Source organism: Chiloscyllium plagiosum, chromosome 9 (assembly GCF_004010195.1).
Source record: "Chiloscyllium plagiosum isolate BGI_BamShark_2017 chromosome 9, ASM401019v2, whole genome shotgun sequence".
Lineage (NCBI taxonomy): Eukaryota > Metazoa > Chordata > Chondrichthyes > Orectolobiformes > Hemiscylliidae > Chiloscyllium > Chiloscyllium plagiosum.
In genome coordinates, this window is record NC_057718.1 from 88,498,129 (window position 1) to 88,521,832 (window position 23,704).

General features: G+C 38.4%; 1 protein-coding gene across 3 annotated transcripts in view; it reads right to left on the minus strand.

Moving 5' to 3' along the window:
• Positions 1-5,044: 5,044 nt before the first annotated feature.
• The window catches only part of LOC122553038 (zinc finger and BTB domain-containing protein 2-like), a 39,445-nt gene continuing 20,785 nt past the window's right edge, over positions 5,045-23,704 (minus strand). For 2 of the 3 annotated variants that reach the window (XM_043696488.1, XM_043696487.1), the window contains exons 2-3: positions 9,770-9,951; positions 5,045-9,411 (exon numbers count right to left, since the gene is read on the minus strand). In XM_043696488.1, coding sequence (XP_043552423.1) covers positions 8,013-9,411; positions 9,770-9,942 — 1,572 coding nt within the window. In that variant the 5' untranslated portion in view covers positions 9,943-9,951 and the 3' untranslated portion in view covers positions 5,045-8,012. Of the gene's footprint in view, positions 9,412-9,769; positions 9,952-10,642; positions 10,680-23,704 lie in introns of all 3 variants that reach the window. The other variant, XM_043696486.1, reaches the window with a different exon arrangement.

The following is a 23,704-nucleotide window of genomic DNA, read 5'->3' on the forward strand; positions in this document are numbered from 1 at the left end:
TCAATTCTAAGGAATAACTTCAGATTTGAAGTCCTCCTAATGGAGTATAAAGCTAACTTTTAGTGCATTGTGCAAAGTTGAACCATGCAAAATTGGCCATGCTGACATCCTGGACTATTGCATATGTTCCAGAGGATGAAATGTGACCATCGTTCATAGAAAAGTACAGCAAAGAACAGGCCATTTGGCCTATGCTGTTGTGCTGAGATTCATTTAATTCCTTTAGACTGTTGGGTGACTGGATCCAGATTGCTAAAATTGAAGCCTTTAATGAAAGTGCATTGTTGGGTTACTAGTTAAGGTTTGTTTGGACTTCCATAATGACCTCCAAGATGTGCCTTGCTATTGCATACAATTAATGCTCACGTGCCATTAATGTTCCTGTCTTAATGTTTTTTTGGCAAATTTGTGACTGATCTCATCATTCCATCCCAATATTTTTCTCACTAAACTCCAGCATTAAAACAATGTTTTAAACTGATTATTCAGGTTACCCTGTTCAGTATATTTCCTCCCTTACTCAATTAATAAACCAACACCCTATCCTTGTAACACTCACTGTACAGTAAATGATCAGGTTAAAAATGGTAACTACTGTCTACTTGTGTACTGCATGAATTTAAGATTAGATTCCCTACAGTATGGAAACAGGCCCTTCAACCCAACAAGTCCACACCGACCCTCCGAAGAGCAACCCACCAAGACCCATTTTCCCTCCGACTGATGCACCTAAATTATGGGCAATTTAGCATAGCCAATTCACCAGACCAGCACAGCTTTGGACTGTGGAAGGAAACTATAGCACCTGGAGGAAATCCATGCAGACACTGGGATAATGTGCAAACTCCCATAGATAGTTGCCTGAGGGTGGAATTGAGCTCAGGTCCCTGGCACTGTGAGGCAACAGGGCTAACCACTGAGCTGCCTTGAGCAGAATCTATGACAGAGACTGATGCTGCTCTTATTAACGCTGCTGTGCTTTTATAACTGATGTGAAATTGACATTTGTATAAATTGTATTTGCTGTGTATCTAAGCCATATTGGAATAACTAAAACAATATGAATAAAGTAATATTAGCATCCTTGTATGGAGATGCTCCTGTTCTGTGGCACTGACTGTTAATGAAGTTCATGAGGTAGAAATTTAGTCCATTCATTCCCCATAACTCTCCTTTTCCAAAGTTACTATTGCATCTGATTTCACCATAGTTTCAGATAAGCATTCTCTAGATCCTAGCTCATCAATGTAAGTGAGGAGTATTCCATCAAGCTCCAAAATTGTGCCTTTGTAGATAGTGGACAGGTTTCTAGGATTTAGGTTTTAGGATTGCTGACTTGACTGGCTTTTGTAACCACCGTATTTATATGGGCAGTTCAGTTTCTGGTCAATGGTGACCTAAGATTGCTGAATCCCTTATCAAATCAAGGCTACTGAATGCTAAACAGTGATGTTGGACTTCATTTTATTGGAGATGGTCATTATTGGTGGTAATTTTAGTGTATTGTGCCTTTATATTTAACACAATCATTTTACTAAATGTAAATGTCCTCAATAACAAATAATAATAATGCATTAAATCTCTGAATGATAAAGGAACCCTTAAAATACACACGTGCCTGAAAATCAATAAGTAGCTGTTTGCCCCTATGTTTATCTTTTTATTTCCCTCCTAGTTCTCTATTTATTGTGGAGCTTTGCTATTTGAATTGGCAACTAGATTTTGAAGGGGAATGTTGAAAAAGGAACAATAGGGCCTAGCTCTCAATGTTGAAAGAGAGCATGGCTCTTGGCAACCCTTCCCCTACCACCACCTGATGCTATATTCAACTGTTTGAGGCTGCCCTCTGCTAAGGGGATAAACTTCAAACAGATATTGTTTAATTATCATCAATTGCAGGAAAGCTAAAGCACACGCTGCCCAGAGAGGGGAGGGTGTAATGTCCCTTCACTTGCTTGGCAGTAGTTAATCTCAAAATGAATCATGGAGAGGGCACTTTGAACCTGGTATGATACCAAGGTCAAATGTGTTCTTTGCCCTGTAGTGAAATTCACCTGTGGAGGTATTTAACTAAATGGTCTAACAAGCCCATTTGCCATAGGTCTGCACATGGATTTACTTTCAAGATCACAAATTTTTTTGATCAGTGAAAATATCCCTCATGAGTGCCCATGGGCTCAGGTAGTTTGAACTTCAGACGATGGCTTAAAACATTAGCAGCATTAATAAGGCAATGAGTACAGAAACTGCCCATTCCACTCTTAGCAGTCCTTCTACTGACACGCATGGGTTCAAGACTGACTTGGTCCCTCAGCCCAAAGACATTGTTAGCTGGATAAATTTCACTTCTAACATTCTCCAGTTCTAAAGGAAACAGTTTTATATCAAGTGTACAGCCAGCAAAGATCGAAAAATAGGTTTGGTGGGGGGGGCGGAGAAATGATTAAATAACAATAGGGATTGTATTGTGAATATTATAAGTATACAAATACCATATTCTCTCAGCTGATGAATCAGTACTTCTCTATGTTGAGCAATGCTAGGAGGAAGCACTGAGGGTTGCAAGGATGAATGATTACCTAGTAAAGTTACTAAATAGGACTACTTGCGTGTCAAACAGCATAAGCAATCCCACAACCAACAGATCAGATCACAACTCTGGTCTTGCCACATCTAGTCATGAATGGTGGTGGACATTAAACAAACTAGAGGGAGCAGCCCCACAAATATCCCCATTCTCAACAATGGGTGAGACCAACACTTCCAGTGTAAAAGAGAAGGCTGAATCTTCTTCAGCTAGAAGGGTCAAGTGAATGATCCATCTCTGCCTTCTCCATTAGTCCCCAGCATCACAAATGCCAGTTTTCAGTCAATTCAATTCACTCCACAGGATAACAGAAATACGCAAGGATGCACTGGCTACTGCAAAGGCTATGGGTCCTGACAACAGGACTGAAGGCCTGTTCTCTAGAGCTTACCTCTCCACCAACTAAGCACTACTAGAAGAGTAAAACACAGGCAAATTTCCCACACTGTCAGGTAGATGCCAATCAGTCTACTCTTGATCAGTGAAGGATGAATTTACATGGAGGGGGTCATCAACAGTGCTATCAAACAGCACTGACACAGCTTGTGCTCCACGAGGACCGTTTCCCTCCTGACCTCATTACAATCTTGATACAAACATGGACAGAAGCACTTATTTCCAGTGTTGAGATGGGAGTGAAAGCCTTTGACATCAATGCCATATTTGACCATGTGTGGCATCAAGGAGCCCTGGCAAACTGGAATCATTGGGTCTCAAGGGCAAACATGCCACTGGCTGGAGTCATACCAAGTACATAAGATGATGGTTGTGGTTGTTGGCGATCTCAAGGACATCTCTGCAGGAGTTTCTCCGGGTGGTGTGTCTTAGGCTCAACCATCTTCAGTTGCTTCATCAATGATTAGAAGTGGCTGCACACTGTTCAGCACAATTCATGATTTTTCAGATACTGAAGCAGTCCATTTTGAACACAACAAGATTTGGACAATATCCGGATTGACCTGACAAGTAGCAAGTAACATGTTACAAATGCAAGGCAATGAGGGAGTATCTCCAATAAGAGAAAGAGAAATTAACCACCATCTGCTGCCATTCAATAGTATTACCATCACTGAATCCCCATTATCAATATAGGGGACTACTACTGACCAGAAAATACAGTTGCTACAAGAGCAGATCAGGGGTTAAGAATACTATAGCAAGTAATTCACCTCCTGACTCCCCCCAAAGCCCGTCCACCATCTACCAGGCAAAAGTCAGAAGTGTGATGGAATACTCCCCACCAATCTGGATGGGTGCAGCTCCAACAAAACTCAAGAAGCTTGGCATCAGCCAGGACAAAGCAGCCTGGTTGATTGACATGGCATCCACTCCCTTCACAAGCAATGTTCAGTGCAGCAATGTTTACAATCACAGAAATTTGCTAAAGATCGTGAGACAGCACCTTCCAAATCCATGACCACTTCCATCTAGAAGGACAAAAGCAGCAGATGCATTGGAACACTGCCACCTTCAGATTTCCCTCCAGGCCACTCACCACCCTGACTTAGAAATATGTCACATGGATTGCAGCTGTGCAAGAAGCAGCTCACCACCATCTTTTCAGCAGCAACTAGGGACAGGAAAATAAATACTGGTCAGCCAGTGACATCCATACCCCAAGAGGGAATAAAGGAAAAACAGGTCTGAAGATGTGGTTACAATAGAATTATTTTGAGGGTAGGAAACATGAACTATTCTCTCAAATGAGGATGATCATAACAGGCTGGTACTTTGGATGAAAGTTTCTCCAGGGGTCCACATACCTGTGTTCTGCCACAAAGGATCCTTCTAGTTTTTAAATCAGTGTTAGGAAAAAACTCAAAATTAATGAACCAGTTGAGGGTTAAGAAATGAATAGTTGTTAGAAACACAGGATTAGAAACTGATGCGATTTCAGTTCTTCCAATTTTCTTTCTAACTTCTATTTGCATTTGGTATTAAATTAGGAGAGATATAGTGAGAGCAGAACTGGTAGCTCAAAGTTACAGGATAGCTTAGCCAAGTTGTTCATTTAAATGGCAGGTGAAAAAAAAAACCATCATACTACGATAATTGAGTGAAAGCCACAGAGTCACACAGCATAGAAACTGTGTTCTATGCTCTGTTCGTTGGTCAGCTAAAGATGAAAGTCTTAGTGGACAAAATGCTTAATGTGTGTTTAGCCATTGCACAGCAGCACCCAAAGCACCATGAGCAGAAGGCAGACAGAATATTAATAAAACTTAATTTGCTCTCAAAGTGTACCTTGAATGTGATGTCCACTGCAATGAGGCAAGGATATCATGTCTCCAGATGGATGAATCAATCATGATGAATTTCAAACACTTATCTTAGAATCCTGAAATACCATTCCAGTCATTATTCACTTGTGGGAAAGGCAGAATTAGATAATAAACTGTACTTATCATGGACAAACTATGTACTGCAGAAAGATTTGAGCAAGACAGTACAACAATATTTCCAGTTCCTACCAAGCTCGTTTTATTCAAGTCTTTGGTATTGGCAGCGTTGTATTATACATTATACATATTGACTAACAAAAGTTTTGACGTAACAGTAAAGTTGCGGCATGGAATCAAGACAAATACAGGTGCAATGTGTATTCAGTTTGTGTATTTAGGTCTAAACAAGTCATTGAAAATGTAAGGCTGAAGTTTAGAGCTGTGGCTTAGTCAACAAGACATACACAACTAAGCTGTAGTCTATTACTGTATACAGCAAGGATAAGGATTTTTCATGTATGCTTTGTCAAATAAGGCTTCCAACTAAACAGTGAACTGGTTAGCTTTCAAGCAGCAAATTAAAAATTACACAAAAAAGGCAGCACTGTACAATGCATTTCAAATTCTTACAATGTTGGTAAGGAGCACGACTGCAGATGACATCACAAGAAAACAATGCTCCAAAACACCTGCAATTTGAAATTCAAGTAAAGTTTGACTGCCATTATCAACATATTAAAAAATATGATTAGAAAATCTTAAAAGATGTATAGGGGGCCAAAGAAAAACGTTTATTTCCCCAATTAAACTGGTCAACTTCAATTTGATTTGGTCAAGAATGTTACAGTGTATTACTTATTCTTCATTATAACAAAGGAATGTACTTTCCTCATGTGGGATTCGTTTTACAAGACTAAATTACAGTATATTCTCTTTTGAAACAAACCTTACAAAATACTGATTAAAAAAAACTACATTTTATTTGAATTTTAATGCAAATAATAGCTTTGACACTGAGCATCATGGTTACGCTTTAAGTATTTTAAGGCAGTTGAACTTTATTTCAAATATTGATTTTAAGTCTATATGAAACTTGTAACAACAAAGCAATTTACATACATTATTTCTCAATCTCATGAACATATTTTAGCATTTTAAATCTGAAAGTAATACCTTTGTATATCTGTGGGGGATTTACTGAGCAATAAGTGGTTAAATAACTATATAGACAAAACTACAAATAATTAAACAGTAAAACAAAACATGTTGGGGTTCAATGTTTCTTGTAACACTAGCATTTGTAAGTAACAACTCCAAAATGTACCAACCTGGTGTACCCTTTCATAACCTATTGGTAAAATTAGTAATTTTGTTTGAGTATCATGCTTATTTATGTGTACTTCAGACAGTAGTTTTAGTGAATGTTTACAATAACAGCACTCAACGCTATTGATACTAACTAATCCAACTAGTACAGTACTGAATTGTGTTAGTATCACTCTAATCTGCAAATAAAAACTGTCTAATTGCAAAATAAAAAGTATTTTCTTAAAATTCATTTTATCAATGTAACAGGGCATTAAAAGAAATTCTGTCACTTTTGCTCCAATCTAGTTCAATGTGGTGCAATGCAACTTTGTGCGGAGAAATTTCCACATGAATAATGCAGGGCAAGTGCTGACATTGTTGGTACATGTGAATCTTTAGTAAATATTCTGAAGCCAAATAGCCAAATGTGACAGTTTATTTTTGCAGCAGAGATCTCCCTCCCGCCCCCATCCCCATCAGACAGCAGTGTTACTGCAATTTTGGTTTAAAACAGATTACAAATTTTCGATGATAAAGGATAGATGTTTTTAAGGGATCCTATCTTCAGCTTTTAATTTTTTCCAGTATTTATTAAAAAATCTAAAATGTATAAAAGACATACAACACAATAAATAATGCAATTACTATTTCTGTAAAACAAGTTACAAATACTACTACTGTATTTTGAAGTCAGCATGCATAGGTATTCTCTGATATCCCCCCCATTCCCACCTCTCGAAAGCAAATTATACACACATGTCAAGGAGCAAATTGTAAATAAGTGAGGTAAAAGTGATATTCAGATTTACACTGAACATTTAAAAACAAGATTATGCAAGTGAGTAGGGAAGAACATGGAGCACCAGAGCACTACTTTGTTCTATCACACTGGAAAACGGGTCTCAAATATCTAATAAAATTTCCAAAATGTGAGCAATTTGTATTTAATACTATATCAAACAAGTTCTATCTATAAAATACCTTTTATATATATGATTCACTCATTAGAAGGGCATTCTAGTTGACATAGGAGTTACTGCAATACCTTCACCATTCCAGGTTCTTCTTTTGCTAATAACAATAACATAATTGTTATTCAACAAATTAGTCATATGCCGACTTCACCCAGGGTATACCCATACTCTGGATTCATTGTTGGCTCAGCAATGCCAATGCTCTGTCTATGATTCATTATTTGCGAAATATACTACCAACAGTTGGGATATGCTCAGTGATTAGTTGACAATTAGTGAAGCATAACAACATTTATCAACAGCTCTTACATCTCGAGAGAACAGGAGTTTTACTTAATCACAAAATGTGAACTGCTGCACTGTGACCCCTTGAAACTGTCAGTCACCAATGCTTAATTCAAACAAGGAAACTTTTAGTTTGAGTACACATCCATAGAGCTCAACAGGTGTTTATTCGTTTCTTTGAGACCGTAGTTGGTTCAGGGAGGCTGAGCAGAAAGTGGCCTGGTGAGGCATATAAATATCATGATGTGATAACTTCTTTGCATTTGGTACAGCGTGATTTAATTTCCTACTCAATCCACTTTGCAAAGTATGCACTTATCAGGCAACACCAGTACAAGTAAAGAACAATGCATATCGGTTTCTTTTATATTAACCTAGTCCTGAAGCAGCTCATGATTGACAGGGGCTAGTCTGAATTCTAGTGCAAACACTGACTGATACAATGATGCCACCTGAATTTTCATTTTAAAAGTAACAAGATCCTTGGATAAATGAACGACATGCTTTTACCAGAGAAGAAAGCTTAGATCTAATTTAGAAAATAAACTTTTAACATCCTTATATCTAAGAACTATCAGTTTTAAATTGTACATTATAAGAAACACATGGAAAAAAGTGTGTAAATGAACAAAGTTTTCATTCCACTAAAACGGCTTGACCATCTTCCACGTTATGCACGGTTTCTGACAATGACTGGCTCACTTCTGTCACTTCGCAAGCTTCTGAAGAGCCTTCCCCTTGAATTGTTGGTTGGCCTTCCATCAAAACAAAGGTATCAGAGTTCTGGTTTTGACATGAATGCCGAACAGCTTCACTAGCAGTTGAGAAGCTTTTATCACACAGATTGCACTTGTACGACTGGTTTGATTGGTTTGTTGCTAGGTACACTGGATCCATTAGTGACTGGCTCGTTTCTTCAGAAGAACCTTCAGTAAGCATTGCTTGCTTATTATCCACCATCATATAGGTATCAGAATTCTGGTTAAGGCACACATGCCTGGCAGCCTGGTTGGCTCTACAGAATGTTTTATCACAGGTACTACACTTGTATGGCTTGCCAGTGTGAATATACATATGCTCTCGCCAGTGACTTTTCTGGATGAATTTACGTCCACAGATGGAGCATTCATATTTTCGCCTTTTCACTTCCCTATCTTGATCCCCTAGCTCTATGTTGTCAATGTCTGCAATGTCTGATGGGGGTGGTGTTTCGGCTTGTAGTTGGCCATCTGCCATTGGTGAATCATTTTTCTGCTGTAGTTCGCCATCACTAATTACTTCTGCTTCAGGTATTTCCTCAGGATCTTTTGTAGGTTTCCCAGGCTCTACCAATTGGCCTAGCATATTCATTCCTGCTGGGTTGGTAACTGGAAGTGACATTCCTGTATGGAGCTGCAGGTGCTCACGTAGGCTGCTTCGTAGAGTGAACCTTCTGCCACAAAGATGACAGACATAAAACTTGGGAAAACCACTGTTCCTTTTCATAATACTGGGTTTAACATGAGCTATTGCATGTATACCAGGCTGCCCATCTAATAGAGGGATATTTTCACATCGTTCTTCAGCCGTTGGAGGACCAGCTGCAGAAATCAAGCCTTGTTGTGTGCCTAAAGTCGTTGCAGATGACTGCCCAATCTGTTGAGACGGCTGAAGCATCTGTGCACCCTGGGGATGCTGCTGGTTAGCTTCTGCACCTCGTTCTTGCTCCATCCGAGAAGGATGAGCATGTGACCTGGGCTCTCGACAAGACTTTTCTGCTGCTGATAACCTACTCTGAGGTGTGGTTTGATTATCTGCAATCTGGATGCCATATAATGATGATGTCCAAGCAAAAACCTGATCAGGACGAGGAACCGCTCCGTGGCTGGCTAAGCTGGCTTCCTGTACCAGTGGGTATGCATGCAGGAACTTAATTCCCTGCTCGAGACGGACAGGATCAATAATCTGGGGAGCCATTTTCCCGGTGTACATTAAATGCAGGAGGTAGCTAAAGATATCTGGCTGAATATCAGTTGGTTTCAGTCGGACACAGTCACTGTGAAAATATATTTTAAAATACTTACAGGCTAGCAGAGGCATAAAACAAACAGAATCAAATGAACAAAATTTACAAGTTTCAGAAAAGCACAGTTGAACAGGAACAGTTCAGCTACTTGGGAAAAGTGGTCTGTGGGCACAAATTAGCTTTCATGCTGTAGATGAGGGGCTAGCAGTCACATGGCTGATAAGTGCAATCAACATCAAAATGGATCTATAGCTTTTCACATTTTAAAACATTTTCATTTTGGGACCATCTATGGGATAAGATCATTTTAAAAAAGGGAAAAATAAAATTGCGCTAATCAGAAAAGGCACAATATACTTTTAAATTTTACATCAGAGTCAAGCATTACCTGGTTTGATGGATGAATAACATTTTGAAGTAATTGGAAAAAGAGGCAAGCACAGCTTTGTGTGCCTTGAAATAGACATCACCAATAGCCACTGTGCAGTCGCACAAGAAGCCAAATTCTCGCTGTGCATTGAGTTGTTGTAGCAGGATTAGACCATGATTAGCCAGTTCCATATTTAGACCCTAGAAAGTACAAGAAAGGAACTAAATTGAATACAAAATGTGTAATAACTTTTCTGATAACCCAAAGCTGCAATGCATTTGCACTCATTTCAGGAGTGCTTTATGCTACAATATAAAGATTATTTGTATATTTTAATACTTTGTTTACATTTGCTTATATAATCTCCCGATATTCAACAAGTTCTTTTTTTTGACATGCATATGATGCAATTAACCACTTCCATTTATATTGCTTTCAGCAGAGAAAAATTGTCCAAGGCAACATACAAAAAGAGTTTGAAAAATAAAGTATTCTTTGTTGGAATACAACATTACCTATTCTTCAAATAACATAACCACACATTCCATTTAACAATCCAAGTACTTTACACAAAAGTTCATGCCATAATTTTTCTAAGAAGGGTCGCAAGGAAAAATTCAGTATGATTGCAAACCAGAAAAGTTGCTTCCTTGACAAGTCATAGGCTGGGCTAACATGTTATTCTCCTACAAAATTTCACCTAACAAATGGATACTTTAAAATGTAATCACAGTTGTAATATAGAACGTGTTGTTGTCAAGTCAGAATATGTGCAAGCCCCATAAACAGCAAAAAGATAATGCAAAATCGCCTGTTCTAGTAGTGTTGGTTGAACCAGAAATATTAAATAAGATAACGCGAACCCTTATACTGTTGTTCTTTTACACCCACCTGAAAATGCATAAAGGGTCTTGGTTTAGTATCTCAACTGAAAATCAGAAAGAAAAAGTGATTTTATCATTAATAACTATCAGTGGCAATAAACCCAGATTTGTATACAATAAGTTATAAACTGTAAGGTGAATGCCTGGGAGTGGATGAATATCCAGAATAATTCATTGCTTTTCAGACTGGAGGCCTGTGACCAGTGTGCTACAAGGATTGGTGTTGGGTCCACTGCTTTTCATCATTTATATAAAATAATTTGGATGTAAACATAGGAGGCATAGTTAGTACGTTTGCAGATGACACCATAGGTGGAGGTCTAGTGCACAGCGAAGAAGATTACTTCAGAGTACAGTGCGATCTTGACCAGATGGGCCAATGGGCCGAACAATGGCAGATGGAATTTAATTTAGATAAATGCGAAGTGTTGCATTTTGGAAAGACAAATCAGAGCAGGACTCATACAGTTTAATGGTAAGGATCTGCAGTGTTGCTGAACAGAGACACCTTGGAGTGCAGGTTCATAGTCCCATGAAAGTGGAGTCTCAGGTAGATAGTATAGTGAAGGCAGCATTTGGTATGCTTTCCCTTATTGGTCAGAGCATTGAGTATAAGAGTTGGGAGGTTATGTTGTAGCTGCACCGGACATTGGTTCGGCTACTTTTGGAATATTGCGTGCAATTCTGGTGTCCTTCCTATCAGAAAGATGTTGTGAAACTTGAAAGGGTTCAGAAAAAATTTTGAAAGATGTTACCAGGGTTGGAGGGTTTGAGCTACAGGGAGACGTTGAATAGGCTGGGGCTGTTTCCCTTGGAGCAGAGGCGGACGGGTTATAGAGTTTACAAAATCATGAAAGGCAAGGATAGGGTAAATAGACAAGGTCTTTTCCCTGGGGTGGGAGAGTCCAAAACTAGACAGCATAGGTTTAAGGTGAGAGGGGAAAAAAAGATTTAAAAAGGACCTAAGGGGCAACTTTTTCATGCAGAGGATTGTGCGTGTATGAAATGAGCTGCCAGAGAAAGTGGTGGAGGTTGGTACAATTACCACATTTAAAAGGCATCTGGATGGGTACATGAATAGGAAGGGTTAAGAGGGATGTGGGTCAAATGCCAGAAAAAAATGGGACTAGATTAATTTAGGATATCTGGTTGGCATGGATGAGTTGGATCAAAGGTTTGGTTTCCGTGCTGTACATCTCTATGACTCTAATTCAATAAATCAGCCTATAAGCTTCTTTGTAATTGTGTACTTTCATCAGTTCAGCAATTCCAGTGACCATTATTTCACACAGGAATTGGCAGTACAGTTACACCAATGCAAATGAGCTAATTGAAAAACTGAACACCTTTAGAGCAGTGAATGGTCTACGGCTAGTATCCGCTAAAATCATCAGGAATGAACCCCCAACTCTCTACACAATTCATAAACCAATCAGAAAATGTGGAATTATCATGTTTAATACTGTAACAAGGACAGTAATCACATGTAGTTCTTTTGTATTTAGCTGCTGCCTTGTACTGTGCATCTTGTACTTCGGATAAAAGGCACAAATAACTGTTGGGATTTTGTCTATTATACATTCAGATACTGTTTTCCTGGGTATTTTTGAGATTTTCTGGCAAATTTTGCCTACCGCCTGTGTATTTAGAGCATTAGCAGAGGTCACAAATTTGGAAGACACTGTCACAGACATCTTGATGACTAGCTGCAACGCACATTGTAGATGGTATACACTGTAGCCATAATGTGCCAGAGGTAAAAGTACTGATTGTATAAGGCAGTAGGTAGGATGCTAATCGTATGGGCTGGTGCATCCTGGATGGTGTCAGGTTTTGACTGTTGTTGAAACTACTTAGTTAAGTGAAGATTATTTGATCACACTCCCCAACTTATGCATTATAAGTGCTGGAAAGGCTTTGCATCATCAGGAGATGGTTACTTGTTGCAGAATACCCAGATTTTGATCTGCTCTTGTAACGACACCAAGTGGTTCAGTTAAGCTTCTGGTAGATCTTGCTACATTAAGGTATGAACTGCTTAATTATCTGAGCAATTGCGAATAGAACTGGACATTCACCAAACACACATCTTATTCCTGATCCTATGATGAATGGAAAGTCACTGATATAACAGATGAAGTTGGTCAGGCCTAGGACACAACCTTGAGGAACACCTGCAGTAATGCCCTGAGGCTGAGATGATCAGCCTCAACATCCTGTCAGGTTACAAATCCATTCAGTGAAGTGTCTCCTTTCTTGCCACCTCTACCACTCCCAGCAATTTACTGCTAATTAATTCTACTGCAGCTTTGATGTCACAATTGGTCAAATGTTGTTATGACGTAAAGGAAAGTCACTATCACCTTGCCTCGAATTCAGCCCTTTTCGTGTTTCAAACAAAGCTATAACGAGGCCTGCAGCTGAGAGATCTTGGCAGAAGACAAACTTAGCATCGATGAGCAAATTGTCAAGCCTAACTTCAAAGCATTTTTGATTACCCTGTCCATCATTTTGAGATCCGTTGTTAGACAATTAATCAAGAATTGGTTGGATTGGATTTGTCCTGCTATTTAACCTGGACAGTGTTCCAGTTTATTAGGTGGTGCCAGTGCTGAAGCGGATGTATTCTCTGGGCTTGTAGCTGTTGCTGTATTCATTTCACTGGTATTATGTGGAATGAACTGATTTAGCTTAAGGCTACCTTCAGTGATGGTAGGATCCTGAGAATAAGATCTGCACGGCTAAAGGTGTTTGCAAATTTTTCAGCTTTTGCGGCTGGATTCTGCCATCCTTGATGATGGGGATTTTTAAAAATTACATGTTCACGGAATGTGGACGTCACCAGTGAGGCCAAAATTTATTGCCCATTCCCAACTGTCCTTGAAAAAGGTGGTGGTGAGCTGTCTTCTTGGGGTAGAAGGACATTCACAGTGCTGTTAGGGAGGGAGTTCGAGGATTTTGATCCAGTGACTGTGAAGGAACAGCAATATAGCTCCAAGTCAGGATATGGGTGAGGAGGGGGGGGGGGGGGGGGGGAGAGAGAACTTGGAGGTGGTGACGTTCTTTTACATCTGCTACCCTTATCGTTTGGAGGTGGTGAACGTTGCAGTTTTGGAAACTACTGTTAAAGGAATCTTGACGAGTTTCTGCTCATGGAACAGTCAGTACTCTAGTCAGTACTTTAAATTGTCTAAAATCATTCATGATGAGCCAGTACTCCAGAGGTTTGATCTGATGCTGGTTTTGGGATTACTTAACTGTCTACATAAAAGTGCTTTTGTTGTTCAGCATGCATTTTGTAGCTTCAGCAAGTTGGCACTTCCCTAGCATGTTGCTTTACACCACTCAATGTACCAGAATTCATCCCCAGGTTTTTTGCATTCAAACAGCGACAACCAGGAGAACATAACCGAAATGTTTCATACTATGATAGTACAGATTGGGTTTGATTTGAAAAGGGTTAACACTTCTGTTTATAGGAATATTGTTCAAATGCATTAAAGCAATCATCTAAGATCACAAAGTATTTTTTAGACAGTGAATCAGAAAACATACTATGGATGGTAAGAGTCAAAATTATTGCCTGTCCTTTAGAACTATAGTGAAAAATATATTTTTGGAATCACTAGTGAATCTCACTGGATTCCTATTGACTTTAGGCACTCTGATGAATATTTTTGGTGCAACAACTGTAGGTCTTTAAATAATACTATTTAAAATATAGCCATACACAGCCTTCAAGTTAAAAACTTAAATAATTGAAAGCAAAGAAACAGACATTACTGAAAATGTTAAATATGTTAGTCAATAACTATGGGCAGGACAGATTAGATAACGTCTAAGTAATAAACTCTTCCAAAGATTTCAAACATTTTCAGTTTTTGCTCAAAATAGTTCAGTTCAAATTTGTGTTTACAATAATAACTATACAAGATTGTGTGTGTTGACTGGGCAACGATAGCTTTGGTTTTGCATAATTTGGTTACAGAACACAGATTTAAAATAAAATGGTCATTAAAATTTAGAAGTAAATAGAAGTCAGTATCCTGGGACCTCAATGGCAGCTTGAGGTTTGGGTTTGAGGGTAGGGAGCGGGGCAGTCCAGAAATTCTTGGGCAGAAATAAAGCACACTAAAGAGTAGATTGCCACATTTGGAGTGGTTTGCAGAAGGTAAGTCATCTGTTTTAAGAGCACTAAACAGGATGGAATTGTTTCTGAGCCTGTCAAATTTCAGGTTGAAGATCAATTCCATCCATCAGGCAGGACAAGAGGAGCAGAAGCCAAACCTGGAATAACTGAAAGGAAGTGCTGGGGTCTGTATGCTTTTGTTAGAAAGGATTCAGGGGACGTCTCAAGAAAATTGTGGTCTTAGATTTGAGGAGGCACTCGCAGAAGGAGGACAGATTACAGTCACACTAAAGACAACAATAGAAATGGAAGGTTAGCAGGTTGCCTTGCCTTATCATGTTATCCTGCTAAACCCGAATCAAAATGCATATAATTAGAAAATGTAGTTACACACTGAATGACATTCATCTTAAAGTCAATGCAGATTTCTTAAGGAAGGCGATGGAACAGGCAAATTACAGAAAGACTAATGATAGATAATAGGATAGTTCAACTGTCCTAAAATATGCCAGGGAAGTAACAGTATAAAAAGAAATTAGATCATAAGTTCTGAAGCTTGTACCAGTGAACTAGGTTACCAGCCCAGTGAAGAGGAAAGCAGTGCAGGATCAAGCTCTAAGGCATGAGTAGGACAAGTGCAGATGTTATAGTGGGGGAGCGTTAGAAACGATTGATTCCAACGAAACTAGCCCAAATCTAATGAGACTAATTAAAAGGACATGGATAAGTTATATTTGAAGATACACAACTTCAGGTGGGCTAATTTCAGTGAATTGTGAAGAGGCCTGACCGGTTAGATTTGGACCAAATGTTGGAAGGTAAAACAGTAACTGAAATTGAGCCCTCAAAAGAAATTGTTCAGGTATTTACCAAACACACACCCATGGCAGTATGGGAAGTGCATTCAAACTAGGTACAAGTGAATGGGTTTTAGGCAAGTTAGTATCAGTCCCTATTGAGAACAGAAGAAAACAAAAATCACCAAGAAAGCCTATGATAAATGCCAGATCAGTAATAGAGTATTAAACCCAAGCCAAATACAATGGAGAACTTATAAAGGAAATAACAGTAAAGCAAACAAGAGTATATGAATAGACAAATAATAGGGAAACCAAAAGTCTTATTCATACAAAGTAAAAAGAGAAATTGTCAAATGATGGATGGAATTATGGACTAAAAGGAAGATCCTCTTGTCAATGCGGAAGGCATAACTGAGGTACTATGTAAGTACTTTGCATCAGCTTTACTAAAGGATACTGCCAATATCACAATTAAGGAACAGCTAGTTGAGAATTTGCATATAATAAAGAGGAGATACTTAAAAGATTGTTGGCCCTCAAAGTAGAAAAGAGACCCGTTTCATATGGGAGGCATCTTACATTGTTGAGGAAAGCACTGGTAAAAATTGTAGAATCACTAGTCAGAACCATCCTTTGGCAGAAAAAAAAATAGGTAAACACATGAAATTTAGAACAGCAATGATACAGCAATCTTTAGTGACAATAATTAAAACTATTAATGTGATAACTAATTGTTACAAGTTAAACTTAATTGACACTTATAAAAGGGTTAATAACTAAACAACAACATGGATTTGTCAAAGACAAATTGTGTAAGAGTACAGATTTAGATTGGTAAATCTTTCACACCAATCTTTAAGAAGGCAAGAGGAAAATCAAAAAGAATTATAAACAAGTTAACCTAATATCTGTTGTTGAGGAATGGGTTATTGAATGAGGAAATTTCAAAGTGATTAGAGTGAGCCAGCGTGGATTTGTAAATTGCTCATAAATGTCAATCAACTCTTCAAAATTAAGTCACTAAAGTATTGCACAGGGTATTTATGATAGGTTTTATTAATATGGACTTCCAGAAGGCATTTGGTCAAGTGCATTATAAAAGACTGATAAATAAAGATGAAGCTCACACATCTGAAGGCAAGTTACTGACCTGGTTCAGAAATTGGTTGAGCAGTAGGAGACAGAGTGGGAATAGTGAGAGGGTATGCAATTTAACAGGATAAGACTAGTGATGCCTCACAAGGTCACAATTAGGGCTCATATATTAATGACCTGGGCAATGGAATTGGAAGTTAAACATCCAAATTTGCTGATGACAGAAGATAGATTGTAAGCAGTATAGATGTAAGTTCAGAATTATAAAAGAAATGCAAATAGTTTCAGTAATGGGCAAAACTCTAATAAATGAACCTCAAAATAGGTAAATATAAAGTCATCTACTTTGGATCTTAAAAAAGGACAGGAGTAGGTGCTTAAATCTGGAAAGAAAATGCAGAGGTCTGAGGTCTCCTGGGAATGCAGGTACTTGGATCATTAAAATATCATAAACAGATAAAAATCAGAAAAGCTAATGTAACACTGGTGCTCATTTCAAGAGGACTAAATTTCCAAGGGGAGAAATCATATTTCAACGTTACAAAAGCCTGGCTAAAACATACTAGAAATGAGCAGTTCTAGGTACCACACCTTAGCCTTGGTGGAAAAAGCATTGTAGATATTTCCTAATCAACTTGTTCAGGGATGTTATTACAAACCTCTGGAATAGGTGGGACTTGAACCCAGGCCTCCTGACTCCAAAGTATGCACCAAAAAAGCCCGCAGGAAAAACAATGTAAATTGTTAATCAAAATAATACGGATAGAAATTACACAAATTAGGATTATATGATGATTGGATTGAAGTTTTAAAGATATCAAGGGCAACAGGTGGAAACGATTTTGCTGATTGGGGAGTTTATGACTAGAGGGCACAGCAAACATTACAGTCAGCCTTTCAGGAGTGAAACTAGAAAATGCCACTGACATATAAAGGGTGGTAGAAGATTGGCATTCTCTCTGCAAACAGCAATTGGAAACTTAATTGTACTGATAAAGTCTATCAATTAAACTCTATTAAAGGTATTAAAAAATTATGATTCTCTAGGTATACATCATAGATCTGCCATAAACTCTCTGAATGGCAGACCAGGATTAAACAGCTAAGCGGCCTACCCTTAGCTTGTAAGCAGGACAAATCAAACATTGCCAATTACCACCCCATCAGTCTACGCTCAAACAGTAAGTGATGGAAGGTGTTATTTATTGTGCTTCCAAGTCACACTTGCTGAGCAGTAACCTGCTCTTTGACAATCAGTTTGGGTTCCACCTGGGTCATCTCAGTTCCTGACCGCATTACAACCTTAGCTCATAGACAAACAGAACAGACGAAAGAAGAGACAAGAAAATTCAATAAGTGAGGGGAGACTGACAGCTCTTGACATCAAGATTGTATTTGACTGAATATGGAATTAAGAAATTCTATCAAAACCTGAAATCGATAGGAAACTGTGAAAACGGTCTATTGGTTAGAGTCATAGCTGGCAAAAAAGGATGATGATTGTGGTTTGAGGTCCGCATCTCACTTTCTACAGGAGTGCCTTGCAGTAATGTCCCAGGCCCAACTATCTTCAGCTGTTTCATCAAGTGGTGATATCACCAATTATTTCATCATCTTCATCACCACTTGCAGTTCAGATACTGAAGTAGTCCATGGTTTAATGCAAGGCCAGGACATAATCCATAAGTGGATTCACAAGTGGCAAGTGACATTTCTGCCACACAAGTGCCAGGCATAAATCATCAGTAACGAGACAGAATCTACCCAAATCCCGCTCCCCATCCCAACAGTAACATCACTGTATCCTCTACTATCAACATTGAAGGTTACCATTGAAAAGAAACTAAACTAGCCATAGACATACGTGGCTACAAGAGCAGGTCTGAAGTTAAGAATCCTGCAACAAGCAGCTTAACCATTAATTCCCACCATCTATAAGACACAAGCCTGAAGTATAATGAAAACTCTCCACTTGCCTGGATGAGTGAAGCTCCAACAACTCAAGAAGCTTGACATCATTCAGACAAAGCAGCCATTTAATTAGCACCATATCCACAAACAAACATTCACTCCTCCCACCACCAAAGCACAGCATTAGCAATATGCCCCATCCACAATATGTCCTGTATAAATTCACCAAGGCTCCTCAAGTATCCTCCAAACCTACAACGCTAGCACCTAGAATGACAAGCACAGCCAACAGACAGGAACACTACCACATGCAAGTTCCCTCCAGCACTCTCACCATCCTGATTTAAAAATATATTATTCCATCAAAAATACTAGGTCAAAACCCTGGAACTCTCTCCCTAACAGCATAATTGGTCTACCCACAAATGAACTTCAGCAAGTCAAGAAGGCATCTCATTATCACCTTCACAAAAGGTAACAAGGGACAGGCAGTAAATGCAATCCCAGACAGAGACACATACATTCCATGAATGAATAAACAAGAAGTTTTAGAAAAAGGTCAAAGATTTGAAGGAATCTAGATGCTTCAAGGATGTGGGTCTAATTTAATGTAGAAATTAGAGAAATAAGGGTTCTTCTTTCAATCTCCCCTTGATCTTAAGAAGTGTTAAAATTCAAAGGTTTTATAGTGAAGCAAGGAAAAAATATTTAGAAATAACCATGCACATAAATTTAAGATAATTGACAAAAAAAGAGTTAAGAGTCAACATGAAGGAAAAATATCTTAAGCTTTAAATTGTAATTGTCTGGAATTCTCTGGCTGAAAAAAGTAGTGGAAACAGATTCTTTCAAAACGAAACTGACTAAATAATCGAAGGGGATAATTACTTAGGATTAGGGAAACAGCAAGGGATTGAGACTAAATTGGATAATTGGACAGGATCAGTACTTTGTCCAGGTTTATAACGTTCACTTCCAGGTCCTTTGCATTATGTCTGGGTGTACACTCAAGAGCTGTAGGATTGTGGAGCAGTGTTACTGTCCTCACTGCTTGGCCAGAAGGTCTGGCTTCAAGTGCCATCTAGCCTGGATAGACATCACAGCATATCTAACACTATGCTTAAAACAACTACACCCAAGGTCTTTACTGTGCCCACTGTGCTGATGGTTCTCCAGATACTTGAATTGAGAAATTCTGATTGATGTTGAGGTTAACACTTATAGTTTTTACATAGTAAAACAATTTGTGTTGACCTGACTTTAATGCACAAGTCTTTCACATTGGGACCTGGGTTCAAATCCAACTCCAGAATGGGTGAATAAAAGTGTGCAGGCTGATGGTTCAATATGAAATGAAACTGTCAAATCTCAATGCAGCTCCTGGCAGGCAAGTGCCTTCACTGAAACAGAACATAGACACTGAAATTATCATCCATTGTCTGCACGTGATACAAGGGCTGAAGCTGCAGGATGTTGATAGGTCACAGTAGAGGAACTGTTCCTAATCTGTGATTGCTTGCTGCTGACACTAAATTATTGCTATCTAAAGAATTACCTTTTGCCAAAGTAATCTACCACATTTCACTGAGCACAAGTAATATCTTCAATTGTTTTACACTGAGAAGTGGACATCAAACAAGAGGGAATTGAAAAATAGCATAAAGTTAAAAGAATGGTTGAATAAAGGTTTTTAGCAAAGTCTTGGAAGGCAGGAAACAAAGTAAAATTCAGTATTTTTGAGAGACATATTCACATTACTGCAGAGGCTACAGATTGGGTATTCCCATCAAGAACAGCTAACCCAGAGTCAGATTGAGGTTGTGCAGAGATTTGTGGAGATAAAGGAAACTTTTGTTTATTCGCTCATGGGACATATACATCACAGGATGTTGCAAACATGCCAGTAACATCTGAGTGCCTGATAAAATTCTGGAGGAATCTAAATTTTTCTGGGCTCAACCCAAACCAGGTGTATGCCATACTTTACTAGCTTCCGTCCATATCCTGTAACAGCTGGTAACAGCCTCCTTGGTTACCTATCTAGTTATTAGTATTTGATTTTAGTGTACCATTTGGCTCTATGCTTCAATTTTGATCCTGTGTCCAGTCACCTAGAATGCCTCCACTTCAGGATCTTTGCTTGCTTAATCATCCCATCTCTTCTCATTTGTTGAAACTACAATCCACATCTCCTTTTTGAGAGTTTTAAAATCTTTTTCATGCCCTCCTTATATTCCCTCTTCACAGCCTTCATGCCATCCAGAACTTTAGAGTTTTTCCCACCTCCAAAAACTTGAATTGTTTCAGGGCAGACAGAAAAACAAAAATCAGAAAATTAACAGCATCTTCCTTTAAAATCTGTTTTGCAAATAGAACCAAAGCATCTCAGCAAGTACTGGCTTTGCTTCCTTCCACAAAGCATCTATCCTCAACACTACCCACCCCCAACATCCTTGACAATATTATCAGCATCATGAGCTACCATATGTATACTGAAGTTACAGAGCTCTGTCCTCCCTTTCCACTCTCCTAACTCAGGGTTCTCAAATTATCAATTCTTGGATGAGCTCTAATTTTCTCCAAATGTTACTATCACTACTCACTTGCCACTGTCTACTTCTCTCAACAATCTTCCAAGCTGAACCAGATTATTTTCAATTTTAATGCTACTTTTGACCGAAGCAGTGGTTTGAATCTTTACATCTGATCATGAACAGCTCACCTTCCACCATCGCAACAATATTTGCCCAGCCTTATGCTTCATCACTTGCTCCACCATTAAGATGCTTACACATGCTTTTGTTACATCCAGTCTCATATAGACCAATTCAATTGAATATTTCAAAACTGAAGACAAGAGTTATGTCAGGCAAGGAGGATACAAAACCAAGCAAGTTAGTTGGAGTGAAGATACAGGCAACACATGATCGAACAAAAAAGCAAGTGCAGGCCCGAGGGCTGGATGTTCTACTCTGATGCTATGTTCTTAATTATTGACTCAACCACCAATGGATCCTCCTACCCCAAATCCAGACTTATTCAAAACTTGAGGAATTCCTTTAATCATATTTAAAACAAATATTCCGAATTTATCTTGAAATAAGATCAGAAAATGCCAGAATCATTACATAATTTCATCTACATACAAACAGCTATCAAGTATTGATCCTGATTATAACCACAAAATTATTACATTGCTAAGTATTAGTTAGCATGGAGACTGGGCAGAATTTTGCAGAATGAGGTTCACACATTTTAAGATGTATCACAATAATTGGTATCATGTTTTGTCTTGTCTTTCTTCCCAATCCATAAATTACAACACAACAGCCATTCAGCTCTTGCCATCAATGCTCGCCCTTCAATTTCTACCATCTAAGCCAATTCAAATGTTTGGATCTTTACCATGACAGCAACTGTCACAACGGTGGCTTGCAATAAAGCATTCCATGCTTCAGCAGTGATCTGTGTGGCAAAGGATTTTCCTCTGTACTTTAGTAGCAATTATCAGTGTATGGCAAAACAAGAGCTCAATCAGTGCAAACGAGCATCTCAGCCTTATTGTACATCCATTTTCCATTCACCCAATCCAACCCCACCCATATTACTCTTTTCTCTTTCAAAAGAACCTAATTTTTCAAGCCTTACACCAGTACAGTAATCCCTCATTCCCAGTGTCATTGTAGTGAAACTTCGTTGTATTCTCTTATGGTTAAATTATGTTTCTCTTTTTAGGTGTCCAGAACTGCACATGAAACTTTAACCAACCCAGTATAAATGCAACATCATTTCCTTTCTTCTATATATTAAAAATAAATATTTCAGCATTCACTCTCTACATTTGAAAACATTTGTATTTACACCTTAACTTCTCCATTTGTTATTTCGATTAATAATTTGACTTTATTATACCCCCATCCCATCAAAATACTTAACCTCCCACTTCTCACTGCCGAATACTGCCCAGGCTGATAATTTATGTTCACCCACCATTCCTCCAAAGTTTGCTAGGTTTTCACTTTTTTGACCAAGTCACTTATATAAACAGAATTTAATAGGGACCAGTACAGATCTTTATGTTGCAGCACCACCTACATTTCACCAATCCAAAAAGCATATTCAGGTCACCTTCCTGCTTTCTGTCCTTAGTGATCCTCTATCCAGATAGATGATTTCCTTTAATGTCTTACACGTTAATTCTCTCATGTGGTTCTTGAAATAATAGCTGAAAATCCATTCATACACTTATAGCAGGTTTCTGTTATTTATTAAAAGCATTCTCAAAAAAATCAAATGTAACTAGTCAAGCCCTTATAAATGTACAGTGAAGGGTCTGGTTAGCGCATGCATTTCTACATGTTCAGTAATCTTGAATTATGGAGGCTCACGAATTGTAAGATCCAAGTAGAAAGCTAACAAAAATAAATCTATTAAATTCAACACCTGTAGAGATTTTAATGATGCTTCCAGGTTTTAAGTTTTCAAATTGCGTTCCCATTTTTATTTTTAGAAATTCAAAATCAAATCATTTTTTTCCCAACTCCCTATGAATGTGGTGTCAGGCCATGCCCTTTCTTAGCATCTGTCAAAATCCAGCACACTGCAAGTTTAGGATATAATTAAGTGATAATTTGTGATAAATAACAAATCAGCCACTTGGGGGCAATGAAGCTCAGATTACAGTTGTGATTTGGCATGACAACATTTTTTTTGGTGGCTTAATATCAGGATATATATCACAAAAGTCTTTAAGACTTAAGAGACCCATACGGGCAATAGTTTACAGACCTGGAGTCATAAATTACAGTGCACAGTCACTTCTAGCAAAAGAAAGACTGACAGGCCAGAGCTCTCAAAGAACTTCATGGATATGAAGTTCTGAAGGTTAGTCACTGTTGTAATGTAGAAACACAGCAGCTAATGTAGACACACAGATAATGTCATAACAAGCAGATAATCTGTCCTTTGTGACGTTGATTGTGGGATAAATATTGGTCAAGGCATTGAGGATAATTCTCCTGCTTTCTCCAAAATGGTGCCAATGTAACCTTTTACTTCCTTAAAGGTTCAGGATGGGGGCTCATTCTTGTGCCCAATCCAAGACTGCACTCCAATCGTGTTAAACGCTGCTCCT